The sequence below is a fragment of the Dendrobates tinctorius genome, unplaced genomic scaffold (genome assembly GCF_039654945.1).
Source record: "Dendrobates tinctorius isolate UK_male_01 unplaced genomic scaffold, ASM3965494v1 ptg000231l, whole genome shotgun sequence".
NCBI classification, from domain to species: domain Eukaryota; kingdom Metazoa; phylum Chordata; class Amphibia; order Anura; family Dendrobatidae; genus Dendrobates; species Dendrobates tinctorius.
In genome coordinates this window covers 26,630,001-26,646,219 of record NW_027361898.1, presented here as the reverse complement: position 1 = coordinate 26,646,219, position 16,219 = coordinate 26,630,001, and the positions used below count along the sequence as shown (strand labels likewise).

At 41.4% G+C, this 16,219-nt stretch overlaps 1 protein-coding gene across 3 annotated transcripts in view; it reads right to left on the bottom strand.

Annotated features, from left to right (window-relative positions):
* Positions 1-360: 360 nt before the first annotated feature.
* Positions 361-16,219, bottom strand: part of ABCB7 (ATP binding cassette subfamily B member 7) — a 136,401-nt gene continuing 120,542 nt past the window's right edge. For all 3 annotated transcript variants that reach the window (XM_073556204.1, XM_073556205.1, XM_073556206.1), the window contains 6 exons: positions 15,308-15,471; positions 10,342-10,471; positions 9,939-10,110; positions 8,146-8,249; positions 3,827-3,934; positions 361-1,368 (listed from right to left, as the gene is read on the bottom strand). In XM_073556204.1, coding sequence (XP_073412305.1) covers positions 1,150-1,368; positions 3,827-3,934; positions 8,146-8,249; positions 9,939-10,110; positions 10,342-10,471; positions 15,308-15,471 — 897 coding nt within the window. In that variant the 3' untranslated portion in view covers positions 361-1,149. The remainder of the gene's footprint in view (positions 1,369-3,826; positions 3,935-8,145; positions 8,250-9,938; positions 10,111-10,341; positions 10,472-15,307; positions 15,472-16,219) is intronic.

Genomic DNA, 16,219 nt, shown 5'->3' with positions numbered 1-16,219 from the left:
TTGGGTCAGAACGAAGGGGCATGGTCGCACATAACCTCTGCCATTCCATTCAATGTCTATGCTCGACTATCTACGTCGGCAGCACAGATAAGAGTAGACCATCACTGGTCATACAGGTTCATTCCAAAATTATATTGCATTGGGGATGGGTCACATCAGTAATAGGCAGTTTTTCTTAGAAAATCCCACTTGTCTAAAATTAATCTGCCTGCAGCCACCACTAGAGCAAGCTTTGGAATGACATTGTTTTTCCAATGGTATCAATGTACAAAGTAGACAGTGTGCTCCCTCTAGTGGTGGCTGTAGGCAGAAAATACATTCAGCATTTTTGCACATACAAAGATTAAAAAGAAAATGTGCCCAAGTGGAGACATTACTTTATAGAATACATGTAATGGTAATATGCTTACTTATCTGCAGGCAGCATTTCATAAGAGAAACATAAAATGAGTAAGATGCAAGTCTCCTTCTCCATAGCATGGTGCCCGCAGATAGATTGGCATGTTAACTGTGCCACGTCTAATTGACTACTTGTAATTTAGCATATTATTACAGAACCATGAGATGAGCTGTACTCTGTCCACTGCATGGCGGTAAGTAAACTGGAAGACACATGATAAAATTACTTAAAGGAGATGTCCAGGCAAAATAACCCAAAAACTTTGCCCAGGGGACGGAATATGTAAAAAATAAACTCAGCCATAGTCACCTTCCAGCTCCAACCTGGATAATAGTAAGCGGTGAGGTCACTACTCCACCAGCGGCCAAACCGCTGCAACTTGATTGCAGCAGTCAAGTTGAGCATCGCGTGATCTGAGATTCTGTCTCTGAGCAGACCATGGCGTGGTCTCTACTGGATCTAGATGGGTGCTGGTAGAGAAGTAGGACTGAGTTTTGTTATTTTATTTTTATAAATCGAAGTACCTTGGGCAAGGGTTTATTTTGCCCAGACAACCACTTTAAATTAGTCACAATAGAAAAAGATATGAATGAGAAAATAGAAAAAAGGAACCTTGGACAAAACTAAATTAGAAAGGTGCACAACCAAGATATGGAGCAGAGAGTTGAAGTCACTGATCAAGTAGGCATTTCTAGAGCGGAGTTCTCCTGGTGCCATCCTCTGTCTCTACTTCTTCTAGTGACAAGGGATCAGCAGGAGCAGTTGCCACATCCTTTAACGCTATTGATGATCTCTTCTTGTAGCTTCCTTCTTTCCTCTTCTTTGGATGACTGCTGGCTGTTTTTCTCAGTCTTCTGGCTGCTGTTACTATTTAGGACCCTGCTACTTTGTGTGTGCCAAAGTTCTGAATAAAGGCTTCCAGGATTGTCCAAGAGTCCAAAATGTGTACCTCGTTCTGCTACTTTACCCTGCCAAAAAGAGAATAGGAAGTGACTGATGAGGAGACACTCCAAGGACAGGATCACGTCAAGGTGGCAAGTCAAGGACAGGGTCACCCCCCACATACGTGAGCCATGCACGGGGACATGAGCAGACTACTCGGTAGATAGGAGTGACACCACAATTCTAGAAACAGACAAAATTCACACAATCACATTTCATACTTGGATTTATTTGGCAACCTCTTGTTTGTGGAACTCTACCCTGTGTGGTGGTGCAGCATTACATGGCACCTGCCAACAGACCGCTCCTATACAAGAGCGGCCCACCTGGATTACAGCACCTCACAGGTGCAGTACTTTAGCAGCAAGTGAACAGATGACAAAAGATTAACTTTTTATGTGCTCTCAAACAAAGGCTATGGTTGACATTTCACAAAAATGTTTCTAAAATTGAGAAAATGGGAAATTTCAAAACTACTCACTGTATTAATGAATATATATAGAAATACAGTGTTGGCACCCTTGAAATTGTTCCAGAAAATGAAGTATTTCTCCCAGAAAATTATCCCAAACAAACATGTTTTGCTATACACGTTTATTTCCTTTGTGTGTACTGGAATAACAAAAAAAAAACAGAGAAAAAGGCAAATTGGACTTAATTTCACACAAAACCTCAAAAGTGGGCCGGAGATAGATTATATATATATATATATATATATATATATATATATATATATATATATATATATATATATATATATATATTATCCAAAAGAATCTTTGGGCTGATTATATAGCTCCATTTTTGATCATGAACGGTGTGCTGCCCCTGATTCTTTTGGACTCCAACTATTAAGGTTCGGTATTTGCCTTGGGGGCCTTGCACCAACTTTTCTATTTTTCTTCTTTTTTGTGTCGCTTCATTTTATATATATATATATATATATATATATATATATATATATATATATATATATATATATATATATATATACACACACACACACACACACATACACATACATATACATATATATATATATATATATACACACACACATACACATTTTGATCATGGGACTGTCCTCTAATAGAACACCAGGACTGCTGATCCCAGAGTACAGCAGCTTGCAAACAACTAACCTACACTTCCCACATTAATATCTGCCTTCTCATCTAATGTGTAGGTCAAGTCATTTATTTAGTGGTCAGATTGCTAATATTCATTGCGATCACTAATGATGATGAAATGTGTGCATTGTGTGACTCCGATACATAGCAGACATGTGACATTTCTACAACAGGCTTATTGGGAGTAACAGACAGGGACTGCGGAGTGACATTCCTGCATTCGCTCAGTGCAGTGCTGTTGTGTCCGATCATGCTGTCTTCCTATAGGGCTAATGTGAATGCCGTGCCAGCGGGGAACGATGTAGAGCAGCAGGGGTGTGAATCTAAAACAAGCCGCGCATACATCGCACAGCGCTGGAGGAGATGGAATATTGCATCTGTATTACACACCCGCTAATCCCATCACCGTTAGCATGGATCCCCAGTCTCTACAATGAATCCTGGCTAGCCTTTACCATAACGTAACAACGGGGTGTAGACACCATAGCTAGGCTGCGGCGTCTTATACAGAGGGTTAGCGCAGTGCTCCGCAGTAACTGGGATTTCTGCTCCTATCATCACAGATGGATATCACAATAGTGCTGACATTTAGCATATTATAAAGCAAGCGTCCTACTAATTAAGAAGAATCATTACATAGATCATCATAGTAGGTTAGTTTGGACAATTGGGACTTTACGATCACTGTCATGACCTGCGATCCAGCGACTCACAAGCAGCCATCTAGAACAGCTTCTCATACAGAGGGCTTGGGTGTCCGGCAAAATACAATCTGCTACAAATTGGCTTTTTAATTTAGGTGATCGCATTTATTAGTCCATTATTAGTAAATAACAAAAGCTAATTTCTGTAGCGAAGCAGCCAATAACAGACAGGGTTTGGCCGGCATGCTGCTGTAGGACATAGTGCAATTAACCCTAATACTACAGTGTGGAACTGAACTACATCAGGAATAAAAAAAAAAGCATAGAGAGCCATTTATCTATCTGAAGAGCCACAGCTTTGCTCATAGGATCACAAGTAGATCTGAGCCAGTGCATCTGCTTCGTGCAAGATTTGGCTACCAGAGAGCAAAAATGGCCACTAAACAGATTGAGTGTGGGAAGAGGCAGCTGTGCACCAATCAACCCATTGTTGCTGGAGGGGTACATATGGCTAGAAATGTAGAAGCAAAACTGTATTTGCCTTTTTTTGTACATTTCCCAGACTACTAAGGAGCTGCACAAAGCCAAATGGGACATTTCCAAGTACCAGGACAGGAAGATGGAGCAACAGCCACAGAAATCACCTCCACATAGCGCTCATCTTATTATTACACATGTGCAGGACACAATCATATCTATAGTACACTTACCTTGTCCAGCACAATAATTTCATCTGCGTCCACTATTGTGGACAGCCTGTGAGCGATGAACACAGACGTCCTGTGCTTGATCATATCACGCATGGAGCCCAGGATATTCTGCGGGGTAATTGATAGGAGAGCACATAGTAATTTGATTTTTAGACCATGCTGGGATGACTTTTTTTATTGAAATATTTAATGTGACGGAAACGCCCTTTAAGAGTATGTTGCTCTTCACTGCACTTCATAGTTCATGCAATACCATGCATTAAAAAGTAATCTGTTAGCCCAATTTCAACCTCTCACCCCTCCCTAACTGTTTATAGCCTTCAGCTAGCCAGTCCATTCCTCCCTTAATCAAAATAACAGCCACTTGAATCAATATGCAAATGAGGCTGAAGTGCTCTGGGTGGTATGAAGCACTTCCCAAACGTCTGCCTCTGCAGCTGTATTCTGCGCCTAGCGCTGCCTCCTCCTGCCTGAGCTGGAGTGACCAAGGCTTGGACAGAGCTGCTGGTGAGGAAATACTGCATGGGCTCTTTCTGTATGAAGGGAATTCTTACATAGAAGCAACAGTATTGTGAGGAGGATCGACACCATAGATAAAACTACTGGAAAACACGTAAGCAGGGAATGAGACTGATATTTTCGCAGGGACAGAACTCAAGAAAAGTCCAGTTAAAAAATTGATTGTACAAGGCCATAATTGATTGATTTGAGTTGTAGGAATGAGTGAGCCACCATTGTGATATTGAGAATACCCCTTTAATGAGCTGATGCAGTTTATGGTACTGTATGAGGTTAATGAAAGGCTGACACCGCAGATTGACCCCTTCTACTAACAAGCATTGTGTGCCCATCAGTGCTGTATTGGCAGGATGCCGGCGGTTACTTTTTTGCCTCCCTGGGGGCTGCAGGAAATTGAGAAGACCACCAGTTTATCTAGACCATATTTCCCATGACAAATTTCCATATCCCTCATTTACTATACATATCATCGGTCATCTATGAGAGAGGACCAACACATTATTAACACAATTTTAACTACCACTTTGGGTGGTCTTTTTAAAGAGGTTTTATGTTTTTTTTTTTGGGATGTTATGTCTTCTGCTGCTTATATTTATAAGTCATATTCCACGGCCTCTTTAGATGCAAAGGATTTAGCTTAAAGCAAGACTAAATGCCCCAAATATATCACAGGGGCTCAGGCTGGACGATAAATTTCGGAGTTTTAATTACCTTTATCCCATCTATTAGTTGGCTTACTTTAGGCAAGCTTTTGTGCCCAAAGTTTGCCGAACTCCTTATTTAGCACAACAAAAAAAAGAAAAAAAGGACATGCATATAACAAAGAACAGAGATGTGCGCTTGCAGCAATATTCTGCCTGATTATGGCAAGTCACACTGAAGATTGAGACCACTTATATTGCACACGTCTCTGCACACCACAGACCCGCTTTGCTGCAGAATCTTCTTTTCTAAGCTACCAAAAATGTTCTTTGCTGGCTCCATTTTTTATTTTATCGATTCACTTTACAGAGCCATTACTTGAGGATATAGGAGATCCAGCTCAAGATGGAGTAAAAAAAAAACCCAGACTTTACTCAAGTGCGTTAAAATATTGACAACATCTAAGAAAAAATGCACCAGTCAGCATGAAGCACCTAGGCGTTTCTGATGCCAAAACGTGTTCACCAAAAAACGCATAGGTACTACATGCTGATCAATGAGTTTCTTCTGAAGTTATCAAAAATTTTAAAGCACTTTAATAAAATCTGGATTTTTATTAACTCCCTCTACATGCTCAACCATTTGCTGTCCATGGCAGTGGCCATGTTCCGGGCTCTGGAGGACGTCTTGATGGGCTGGCTTTTTCCCTCATTTTGTTTGGACTCTTTAAGATAACTGCAATATGGCCGCAGGTTAACCCCTGTATTTTGTCCGCAAGTCCCAGCCGGCACCACATGACCGGAACTAACAGTATCGCAGGGATCCATGATGTGGTTAGTTTGACTCTGTGGATTCACAATCAGGTCTGACCTTCCGCTTCATAATCATCTGAATCAGATCTTAGTCTTAAAAATTCAGCTGTGACTCTTTTTTTTTATATTCCAGTCTCAAACACAAAAATGAGTCCTTCTGTGTATGGATCCTGAACATGTTATGCCACACCGGCTTCTTGGACCCATGTGAGCATGACCACGTGAGTTACCTACAGTCAAATCATTTTTCGGGAGAAGTGTACGGCAATTAATAAAGAGGAGCATAGCCCAGACATGGAAGAGTTAATTGTTAATTTTAAAAGAGTGACATTTTCTTTTAACATTCCTTAGAGAAATCAAATCAAGCAGCGGCGCTGTCACACTTATCAGATTAGTGGGCGATGACTGACAGCTGTAGGGAAAAACACAGTGAAAAGTATATATCACGTGCTTCATTATCCTAAACCCTTTGATGTCACTACAGTAACCAGATGTTTTACAGGGTTTTAAATCAAATTTATTACTCTTCATAAAGACACGAATATCCGGTGAGGAAACATATGTTTGGGGTATTTAGATATAGAAGCAATATCTTCTCTAATGCTATACAATGTGGAGATTGCAGGCGGTAATAACGTGCAGCAACTGATCATATCATCACTTCCCACAACATCTGGGTTTGGGTAAAATAATGCTATATTCAGCTGGGCAGTCAGCAATATGGCTGACCAATGGCTCATATGCCCAGGTTACTGAAAGGACCTCATATCGTGCAGTGATAAACCCAGTTATGTCTGTATCGGTACATACCTAGACAGAAATGTCATATCAACTTGTGAGAACGCTGGATGGACGACACCGCTGGAGCCTTATCCGAGCACGCTCTGTCAACACTACTTGGTACCTATATATCTCAGCCTGCTCTTTATTGATTGACAGCTTTGGCTTTACAGGAGGCAGAGAAGGGCGGAGATCGATGGAAAACAAGTTGTAGGGCTTCTAAACTACCAAGGGAGAACAGAGCGCCTGTACTTGTCTTTTTGTGCTGACAGACACCCTTTAATAGGAATCTATCAGCAGGTTTTTGAGAGCAGCATAATGTAGGAAAAGAGACCCTATATCCAATGATGTGTCAAATTAAGTTTCTTGGATGCAGTAGTTGTGACACAATCAGTTTTTAGATGTAGCAAACCCACCCACTCTATATGTACATTGTCTATTGGCAGCAAGCTATTTATCATAGGAGGGGGGGCCGTAGTCAGACCACGGCTCAGGAGATCTGCAGTCCAAGCAGTGATAATCTCTTGGTGACAAGACAGTTATTGTATTGAAACCACAGCAGACAGCCTAATAAATTACACATCACTGAAATCAGGGTCTCAGCTCCTACCATCATGCTGCCCTCAGATTACATAGCAAAAACCTGCTGACTGATTCTCTTTAAAACACAGAGGCATTGAAGTGAGTGGCTGGGAAAGCCTGTGAATGAGACGCAGCAGTGTGGCCCTTCATTCTCAAGATCTGGAATGCTTCTACAATTCGCACCGCCAGTGATCATTAAAGGGAACCTGTCACTAGTTTTGGCTGATATGAGAAACGGCCACCGCCTTTCAGGGCTCATATACAGCATTCTATAACGCTGTACATCTGCCCCCAACCCGACCTGTAAGAGAAGAAAAATAACTTATACTCACCTATAGGGCGGTCCGGTCCTATGGCTGTCTCTGGTCCGGCGCCTCCCATAGTCTTATGATCGCCGCCCTCCTGCTTGCTTCATGTGGATGACCCGTCCATGCATCATCCACACAGTCTCCTCGGCATCGCGCTCCTGAGCAGGAGTACTTTTCTGACCTGTTGAAGGCAAAGTAAGGTACTGCAGTGCGCATGTGCCGGGGCTCTTAGACCTTTTCCGCTGCCTGCGCACTGCAGTACTTTGCTCTGCAGGGACACGTCATGCACATGAAGCAAGCAGGACGACAGTGATCGTAAGATGATGGGAGGACCTGCGACACCCCTCGGACGGACCACCCCGCAGGTGAGTATAATACAACTCAACCTGTAAGAGAAGAAAAATGTGTTGGGGGCAGTTACACAGCATTATAGAATGCTGTATATCAGCCCTGAAAGGTGGTGGCCTTACCTCACATTGGCCAAACCTGGTGACTGGTTCGCTTTAAGTGATTCCATATCCTAGAAATATGCCATCACTTACTGAAATGGGAACACACCTTTAAGGCCAAGTCTAACGTCTCTTGGATGGTAAGAACATCTACTATCATATGACCCATTAACTGTACGTGAAAATATAAAATGTGATAATTAACAGTAAAATAAAGTGATATGTACCTCCTCAGTAATGGAATCCAAGGACGAAGTGGCTTCATCATAAAGAATAATTGGTGGGTTCTTCAACATTGCTCTGGCAATGGCTACCCGCTGCTTCTCACCACCTGCACAAAAGACATGTACCGTCATATACCATACCGTGACATATTTCACCTTACATACAGATCACTGATTCTTAGGGAGTATATGTGCACCCATGTAAAGAAAGGGAAGACAAAAGAAGCTGAACGTGGTGTCCTGTGACTACATAGGGATCGCTGACCTGAATAGGATCAGTCTTCCTCTGAAATGATATGGAAAGCAGGGATAGGAAATAAAATGAACCCTTCCCAGGTCCAAAGTATGAGTCAGTAATATGTGAGCCGGGCTACAACCCTTGAAGTAGAGTTTATTAAATACCAGCATTATTCTAAGACAATGAGGCATTGGGGCACACTTAGCGTGCAAAAAAGAAGAAGATGTCGCCAAACGGTGAAAGAATGAAGATTAAACGCCTGGTGAGCAGCCGAGAATACACGGTGTGCATGGGGTTATTGATCTGTGAGACACTCAGCCATCCATATCCACAATGACAGCCTCTATAAATCTAATGCACAACACACTGCTGTACAATAAGCTTCTATTAATAATTTCACTTTTATTGCCGCGTTACCGGACATTTTTCATAAGCTACGGTCAATGACTTCAAGGAAGTTACTAGAGAGTCATGGTTTATCGTTTAACAAAATGTGGCTTAAAAAAATTAAAATGTGAAATACCACCCTCGTATTAACCAATGTGCTTCCTGGAAAACTTATGCATCAATTTGAAGTATCCAATCTGTGAAGTCGTGGCACTATAAGTAGTACAGAGAAACAACATGCCTTCCGGAAGTCTATAAACCAGTCCTTTCTCACCTGGACCAATTCACTAGTCAGGCCTCTATTTTGTAGGCATAAAACTTTGAAGAACTATCTTGAAATGAGGTATTATTAAAGGGAATCTGTCAGCAGGTTTTTGCTACCTCATCTGAGAGCAGCTTAATGTAGGTAAATAGACTCTGATTTCAACACAATATTACTTAGATTACTGGGTGCATCCGTTCACACATATTCACAATCAGAGTTTTTAGATTTAGCATGAAGCAGAGCTGAGGAAGCTAACCCCGCCCACACCAGGCTCTCTGTATACAATGTCCATAGACAGTGAGCTGCCTATCACAGGAGGGGGTGTGTTGAATCAAGGATCATACCACCAGCTAGTCACAGCAATGATAAGCTACTGGTGCTATAATAATCATTGCGACAAACAAAACCTCAGAGCTTGATAAGAGAGGCATCGTTGAAATCTGTGTCTCAGCCTCGATCTCATGCTATCTTCAGATTACATACCAAAAACCTGCTGACAGATTCCCTTTAAATATCCCCTTTTAAGGAATAGCAACTTTTTAGTAAAACAAGATCAAACAAATATCTTTCCAGAGCTGCAAACGCAACGCTAATCCAGCATAAATGATTCGTAGTCACAGGTAGAACATAAAGGCTTGTGATAAGGAAGAACTGATAGAGTAATATTCTCACAAGAACTATGAAGTGGGCTCCATGTCCAGTGACAACCTGCTCCCAAAGGGCAAAATGTCTTCACTGCGGAGCTGAAACTCTTGTAAGATCAGAAATGCTGTATTTAATCACCCATGAAAAGCCTTAACTATGTATGAAGTCAGCAATGAGCTTTACACTGTTCGCAGGAAGAAGTCTTTAATAAAGCATGACAGTGAGCCTTACGAGGGAGTAGATGGCTACTTGTGGCCTTACCTGACAGTTTCAGTCCTCTTTCCCCCACTTGCGTGTTGTATCCATTAGGCATACGGAGGATGGCGTCATGGAGTCCAGCCAATTTAGCCACTTGGTAGACTTCTTCTGGCGAAGCATTCATGTTTCCATATAGCAAATTGTAATACAATGTGTTATGAAAAAGTACAGCATCCTACAGGCAAAACCACATCAAATATTATACAGCAGAACATACATCTGGGCTGCATATAGTATGCACAGTTACAAGATAGCGGATATTTAAGGCTTAGAATTTTTGGGGAACAGAAACAAAGAACCCAACAAGCTATTAACATGGCTATATAGCAATATTTTCAATACGTCAGATATGGTCTAACACACTAATAAAATGGTGGCTTTAGTATGCTTTAAATGATATTAATACCTGGGGAACTACACCAATGGCTTTTCTCAAGCTCTCCAGACCGACATTTTGGATATTTTGGCCAGCGACATAAATGTTTCCTTTCTGAGGCTCATAAAAGCGGAAGAGAAGTCGAACCAGGGTGCTTTTACTAAAGAAGGACAGAATTAACCATCAGCAAGGATACATATTGTCTCCGCTAAAAGAACACAATTGCATAACAATAATCTATAAAATTTAAAACAAAAAAACACAGTCCTATTGGTAAAAAATAAAAAACGATTTCTATACAGCTCTGGCAAAAATTAAGAGACCACTGCACAGTTTTATAAAAATCAGCTTCTCTCCATGTCTGACAGCCATTCCATTCCAGTGTCAGGTGAATTCCAACCAGAGTACACCACATTCTACTTAATGTGCTTCTGATTAGGTGATCACCTGAACCAAATCTTATTTAACGAAGGAAAGCATAAAAAACCCTGCTGTGGTGTTCACAATCCTCTTGCAATAGGACAAGCTGGATGGCAAAACAAGTGCTAGTAATATCCCAAAAGTAATAGGAATGAAAAAATAACTTTTTTTTTACCATTTCTATTTAAATATTTTTATTAAACTTTTTATAAAACTGGGTGGTGGATATTAAGGGGGAACAGGAAAAAGGGAGGGGAAAGGGGTAAATGTACAGTCATGGCCAGAAGTTTTGAGAATGACACAAATATTAATTTTTACAAAGTCTACTGCTTCATTTTTCCTAATGGCAATTTGCATATACTCCAGAATGTTATAAAGAGTGATCAGCTTAACAGCAATTACTTGCAAAGTCAATATTTGCCTGGAAAATTAACTTTATCCCCCAAAACACATTTCAACATCATTGCAGCCCTGCCTTAAAAGGACCAGATAACATCGTTTCAGTGATTGCTCCATTAACACAGGTGTGGATGTTGATGAGGACAGGGCTGGAGATCAATCTGTCATGATAAAGTAAGAATGACACCACTGTGGACACTTTAAAAGGAGGCTGGTGCTTGGCATCATTGTTTCTCTTCTGTTAACCATGGTTATCTCTAAAGAAACACATGTAGTCATCATTGCACTGCACAAAAATGGCCTAACAGGGAAGAGTATCGCAGCTAGAAAGATTGCACCTCAGTCAACAATCTATCGCATCATCAAGAACTTCAAGGAGAGAGGTTCCCTTGTTGCCAAAAAGGCTCCAGGGCGCCCAAGAAAGACCAGCAAGCGCCAGGACTGTCTCTTAAAAGTGTTTCAGCTGCGGGATCGGGCTACCAGCAGTGCAGAGCTTGCTCAGGAATGGCAGCAGGCAGGTGTGAGTGCATCTGCACGCACTGTGAGGCGGAGACTCTTGGAGCAAGGCCTGGTCTCAAGGAAGGCAGCAAAAGAAGCCACTTCTCTCCAGAAAAAACATCATGGAAAGACTGATATTCTGCAAGAGGTACAGGGAGTGGACTGCTGAGGACTGGGGTAAAGTCATTTTCTCTGATGAATCCCCTTTTCGATTGTTTGGGACATCTGGAAAACGGCTTATTCGGAGAAGACCAGGTGAGCGCTACCACCAGTCTTGTCTCATGCCAACTGTCAAGCATCCTGAAACCATTCATGTGTGGGGTGGCTTCTCAGCCAAGGGAATGGGCTCTCTCTCAGTCTTGCCTAAAAACACAGCCGTGAATAAAGAATGGTACCAGAATGTCCTCCAAGAGCAACTTCTCCCAACCGTCCAAGAGCAGTTTGGCGATCAACAATGCCTTTTTCAACATGATGGAGCACCTTGCCATAAAGCAAAGGTGATAACTAAATGGCTCAGGGAACAAAACATAGAGATTTTGGGACCATGGCCTGGAAACTCCCCAGATCTTAATCCCATTGAGAACTTGTGGTCAATCATCAAGAGACGGGTGGACAAACAAGAAGTTGATTGAGAGCATGCCAGGGAGAATTGCTGAGGTCCTGAAGAAGAAGGGTCAACACTGCAAATATTGACTTGCTGCATTAACTCATTCTAACTGTCAATATAACCTTTTGCTACTCATAATATGATTGCAATTATATTTCTGTATGTGATAAAAACATCTGACAAACACAAACACCAGAGGCCAGCAGATCATGTGAAAATATAATATTTGTGTCATTCTCAAAACTTTTGGCCATGACTGTACATAGGAAGGGTAAGGGTCATAAAAAATAGAGAACCCTTGTAAGAAAGCATACATTAATAAGTATACAAAATACTAATGTCAATAAGAGGCACAATGCTGAACCTTTAAGGAAATGCAAGAAGGCAGTCTAGTCCAATCACTTAAGGAGGTGCATGAGAGAAATTTAAACTCGTCTAAATTTACTGTTCCAGACATTCCACTTATTAGTATAGGCGAGAATATTATTGTTACTAACTACAAACCTCCATTAGAAAGCATTATGTTGGTAGATTTTGTCTAGGATATCTGAAAATTTAGGAGGGTCAGGCTTATTCCAAAAGTAAGCCAAGTTATTGTTAACTACCAAAAGGATGTGAATAACTACCTGTCTCACCGACGGGTGTAATTGATCCAAGTCCAAAGAAAGCAATGCTTTTTGGGGAGTCAGGGTAAAATTGTCTGTAAAGGAGTCAATATGACGAGAAACCTGGAGCCACAGACATTTTAGTTTCGGGCAACACCAAAAGATGTGGTAAAGATTCCCCTGTTGCCCGCATCCTCTCCAACAATGGGGGGAGTGGGCCTGGTTAATGTGGGAGAGTCTGATAGGCGTGTAATACCACCTGGTAAGTAGTTTGAAATGAAAAAGTAACTTTTAACTATGCCAAAGGAGTTGAAAAGAAAAGTATTGAGAGAGGAAAAGAAGAGCTCTATTCTGGCTTTACTAGCAGAGGGATAAAGTGAGTGTCATGTTGCCTCCATCCTTAAAATTTCAGGATGGCAGTCCATTACAACAAGGTCAAGCAGCAGATATTGGGGACAACAAAGCTACAGACCTGCAGAGGGCGAAAACGACTCTCCACTGACCAGGATAACCGTCATATTATTCGAATGTCACTCAGCAACCGCAGGATGACTTCAACTGACCTACAAAAGGAATGGCAAATGGCAGCTGGGGCGAAGTACACGGCAAGAACAGTTCATAACTGGCTCCTAGAGGCAGGGCTTAAGTCATGTAAAGGTAGAAAAAAGCCTTTCATCAATGAGAAGCAAAGGAGAGCCAGGCTGAAGTTTTGCTAAAGACCATAAGGATTGGACCATAGAGGACTGGAGAAAGGTAATTTCTCTGATGAGTCTAATTTTCAGCTTTGCCCAACATCTGGTCGTCTATTAGTTAGACGGAGACCTGGAGAGGCGTACAAGCCACAGTGTCTTGCACCCAGTGTGAAATTTGGTGGAGAATCGGTGATGATCTGGGGATGCTTCAGCAAGGCTGGAACTGGGCAGGTTAATCTTTGCGCAGGACGTATGAATCAAGCCGCATAAAAGGTTATCCTGGAAAAACAGTTGATTCCTTCTGCTCAGGCAATGTTCCACAACTCTGAGGACTGGTTTTTCCAGCAGGACAATGCACCATGCCACACAGCTAGGACAATCAATGTGTGGATGAAGGACCACCACATCAAATCCCTGTCATGCCCAGCCCAATCTCCAGACCTGAACCCATTGAAAACCTCTGGAATGTAATCAAGAGGATGATGGATAGTCACAAGCCATCAAACAAAGAACTGCTTACATTTTTGTACCAGGAGTGGCATAAGGTCACCTAAAAGCAGTGTGAAAGACTGGTGGAAAGCATGCCAAGATGCATGGAAGCTGTGATTAAAAATCATGGTTATTCCACAAAATATTGATTTCTGAAATCTTCCCGAGTTAAAACATTAGTATTGTTGTTTCTAAATGATTATGAACTTGTTTTCTTGGCATTATTTGAGGTCTACAAGCACTGCATTTTTTGTTATTTTGATCATTTCTCATTTTCTGAAAATAAATACAAAATTTACTGCTTGAAAATTCGAAGACATGTTGTCAGTAGTTTAAAGAATAAAAGAACAATTTACATTTTGCTCATAAATATACCTATAAGGGAGAAAGATCAGACAAACTGAAAATTTTGCAGTGGTCTCTTAATTTTTGCCAGAGCTGTATGTTTGCACTTTGTCTCCCTAGCCCAGTGTGAAGGCTACTTTGTACTTGGTTACTTTTCACTGTCTATAGAAGCCATACAAGAACAGATTTTTTTTTCCAGTTTAATTCCATCCATCCCCATATGATTCAGCCAAAAAAATGGACAGGCAAGCACCCATTTATCTTTCTCAGACCTTTATAAGACACCAGTTAACCTCAACAATGACTGCCAGAAAGGTATATGTTTTCTTTTATTAACACATAGGTCAGCAGGCATTTGCAATGTAATCTGACAGCAGCATGATGTAGGGGCTAAGACCCTGATTCTAGAGCTGTGTCACTTACTGGTCTGCTTGATGATATCTTGAAACAATCCCTGTTTTCTCAGCTGCAGATCTAGCAGTGCTCAGAATGTTCAGTTCTTTATAACCTGCAGATCTAGCAGTGCTCAGAATGTTCAGTTCTTTATAGCCCCACCCATATCACTGATCATCAGCTGCCAATCAGTTGCGTGGGAAGGGTTACACACAGCGGTTGACTAGGAAGCATGAGACACCTTGTCCTGTAGTGCTAATATTCTGCTGATAAAATACTGATTTTATTGAAACAACACACAGCCTATTAAACATCACTGGAATCAGGCTCTCTTCATCATGCTGCTCTCGGATTGCATGGTGAACACTGCTGACAGATTCTCATTAAAAAAAAAAATAATAATAATCGCAATGCACAATACTCACAGACTAAGATAAAGGTTATACATAAATGTAAATAAAAAGTAAAGCTACTGAACACTCCAATACTTGCTAAACAAGCAGAAAACCACAAACCAAACGTCCAAAAATATATCAAAATATGCTTACCCTGAACCACTACCACCGACAATGGCTATCTTCTTTCCTGCAGGTACTTCAAATGAAATACCATCCAAGACCTTCTGCCCCTCCATGTATTCAAAATATACATCTTCAAATGTAATTGTGGCCGTCTGGGGGGTGATCATCAACGGAGAGGCAAGTTCTTTATTCTTAAAGGAATACGAAAAATAGTTACAACTGCAGAAAAACAATATCAGTGTCAATCGATCTAAGGGTTGAGAATAGACACTGTGGCTGAATACACACGTCATGCCCGCGTGCATGGCAACTGGGAAAACCATGGTGTGGCGATTTGGCACAGTATGTGGAGCGAAAGAAATATCCCTTTTAATACAGTAAATCTCTCCAACTTGTTTTATTTTTCCATTTTTTTATGACCCTAGCTTCCCAATGGCAGCAAATAAAACGATATCAGGGCCAAATGAAGACTGAGAAATGGCTGTTTAAGGGTGAACACACTTTCATCGACTATTTCATATTGATGTGGACTTTGTCCACAGAGAGAACCGTCTGATTATGCCAAAGACACTCTCATCAGAGCTTGATCTGAGTGTCATCATACTCTGAGCCGAGTCTCTCAAATGAGAGAACAAAACTTCTCCATCTTCTTCAATCCGCGGAGTCTGCGGAAATCAGACTGCACTCCGATGTCATCCGAGTGCAGCCCAATGTTTTGCACACACCAATAGACTTGAATAGGTGAGTGGCCTCCGATGTCAAAGTGAAATCGCAGCATGCTGCGATTTTTTTCACTGACATTCTGTCTGTGAAAAAAATCATGCATCAGCACTGCCCCACTGAATGACAGTGGTCTGAGTGCTATCCGAGAAAAAAAAAAAGAACGGATTTAACTCATCTAATGTATATGCTGCTGTGAGCAATCCCTTAAAGGGAGTC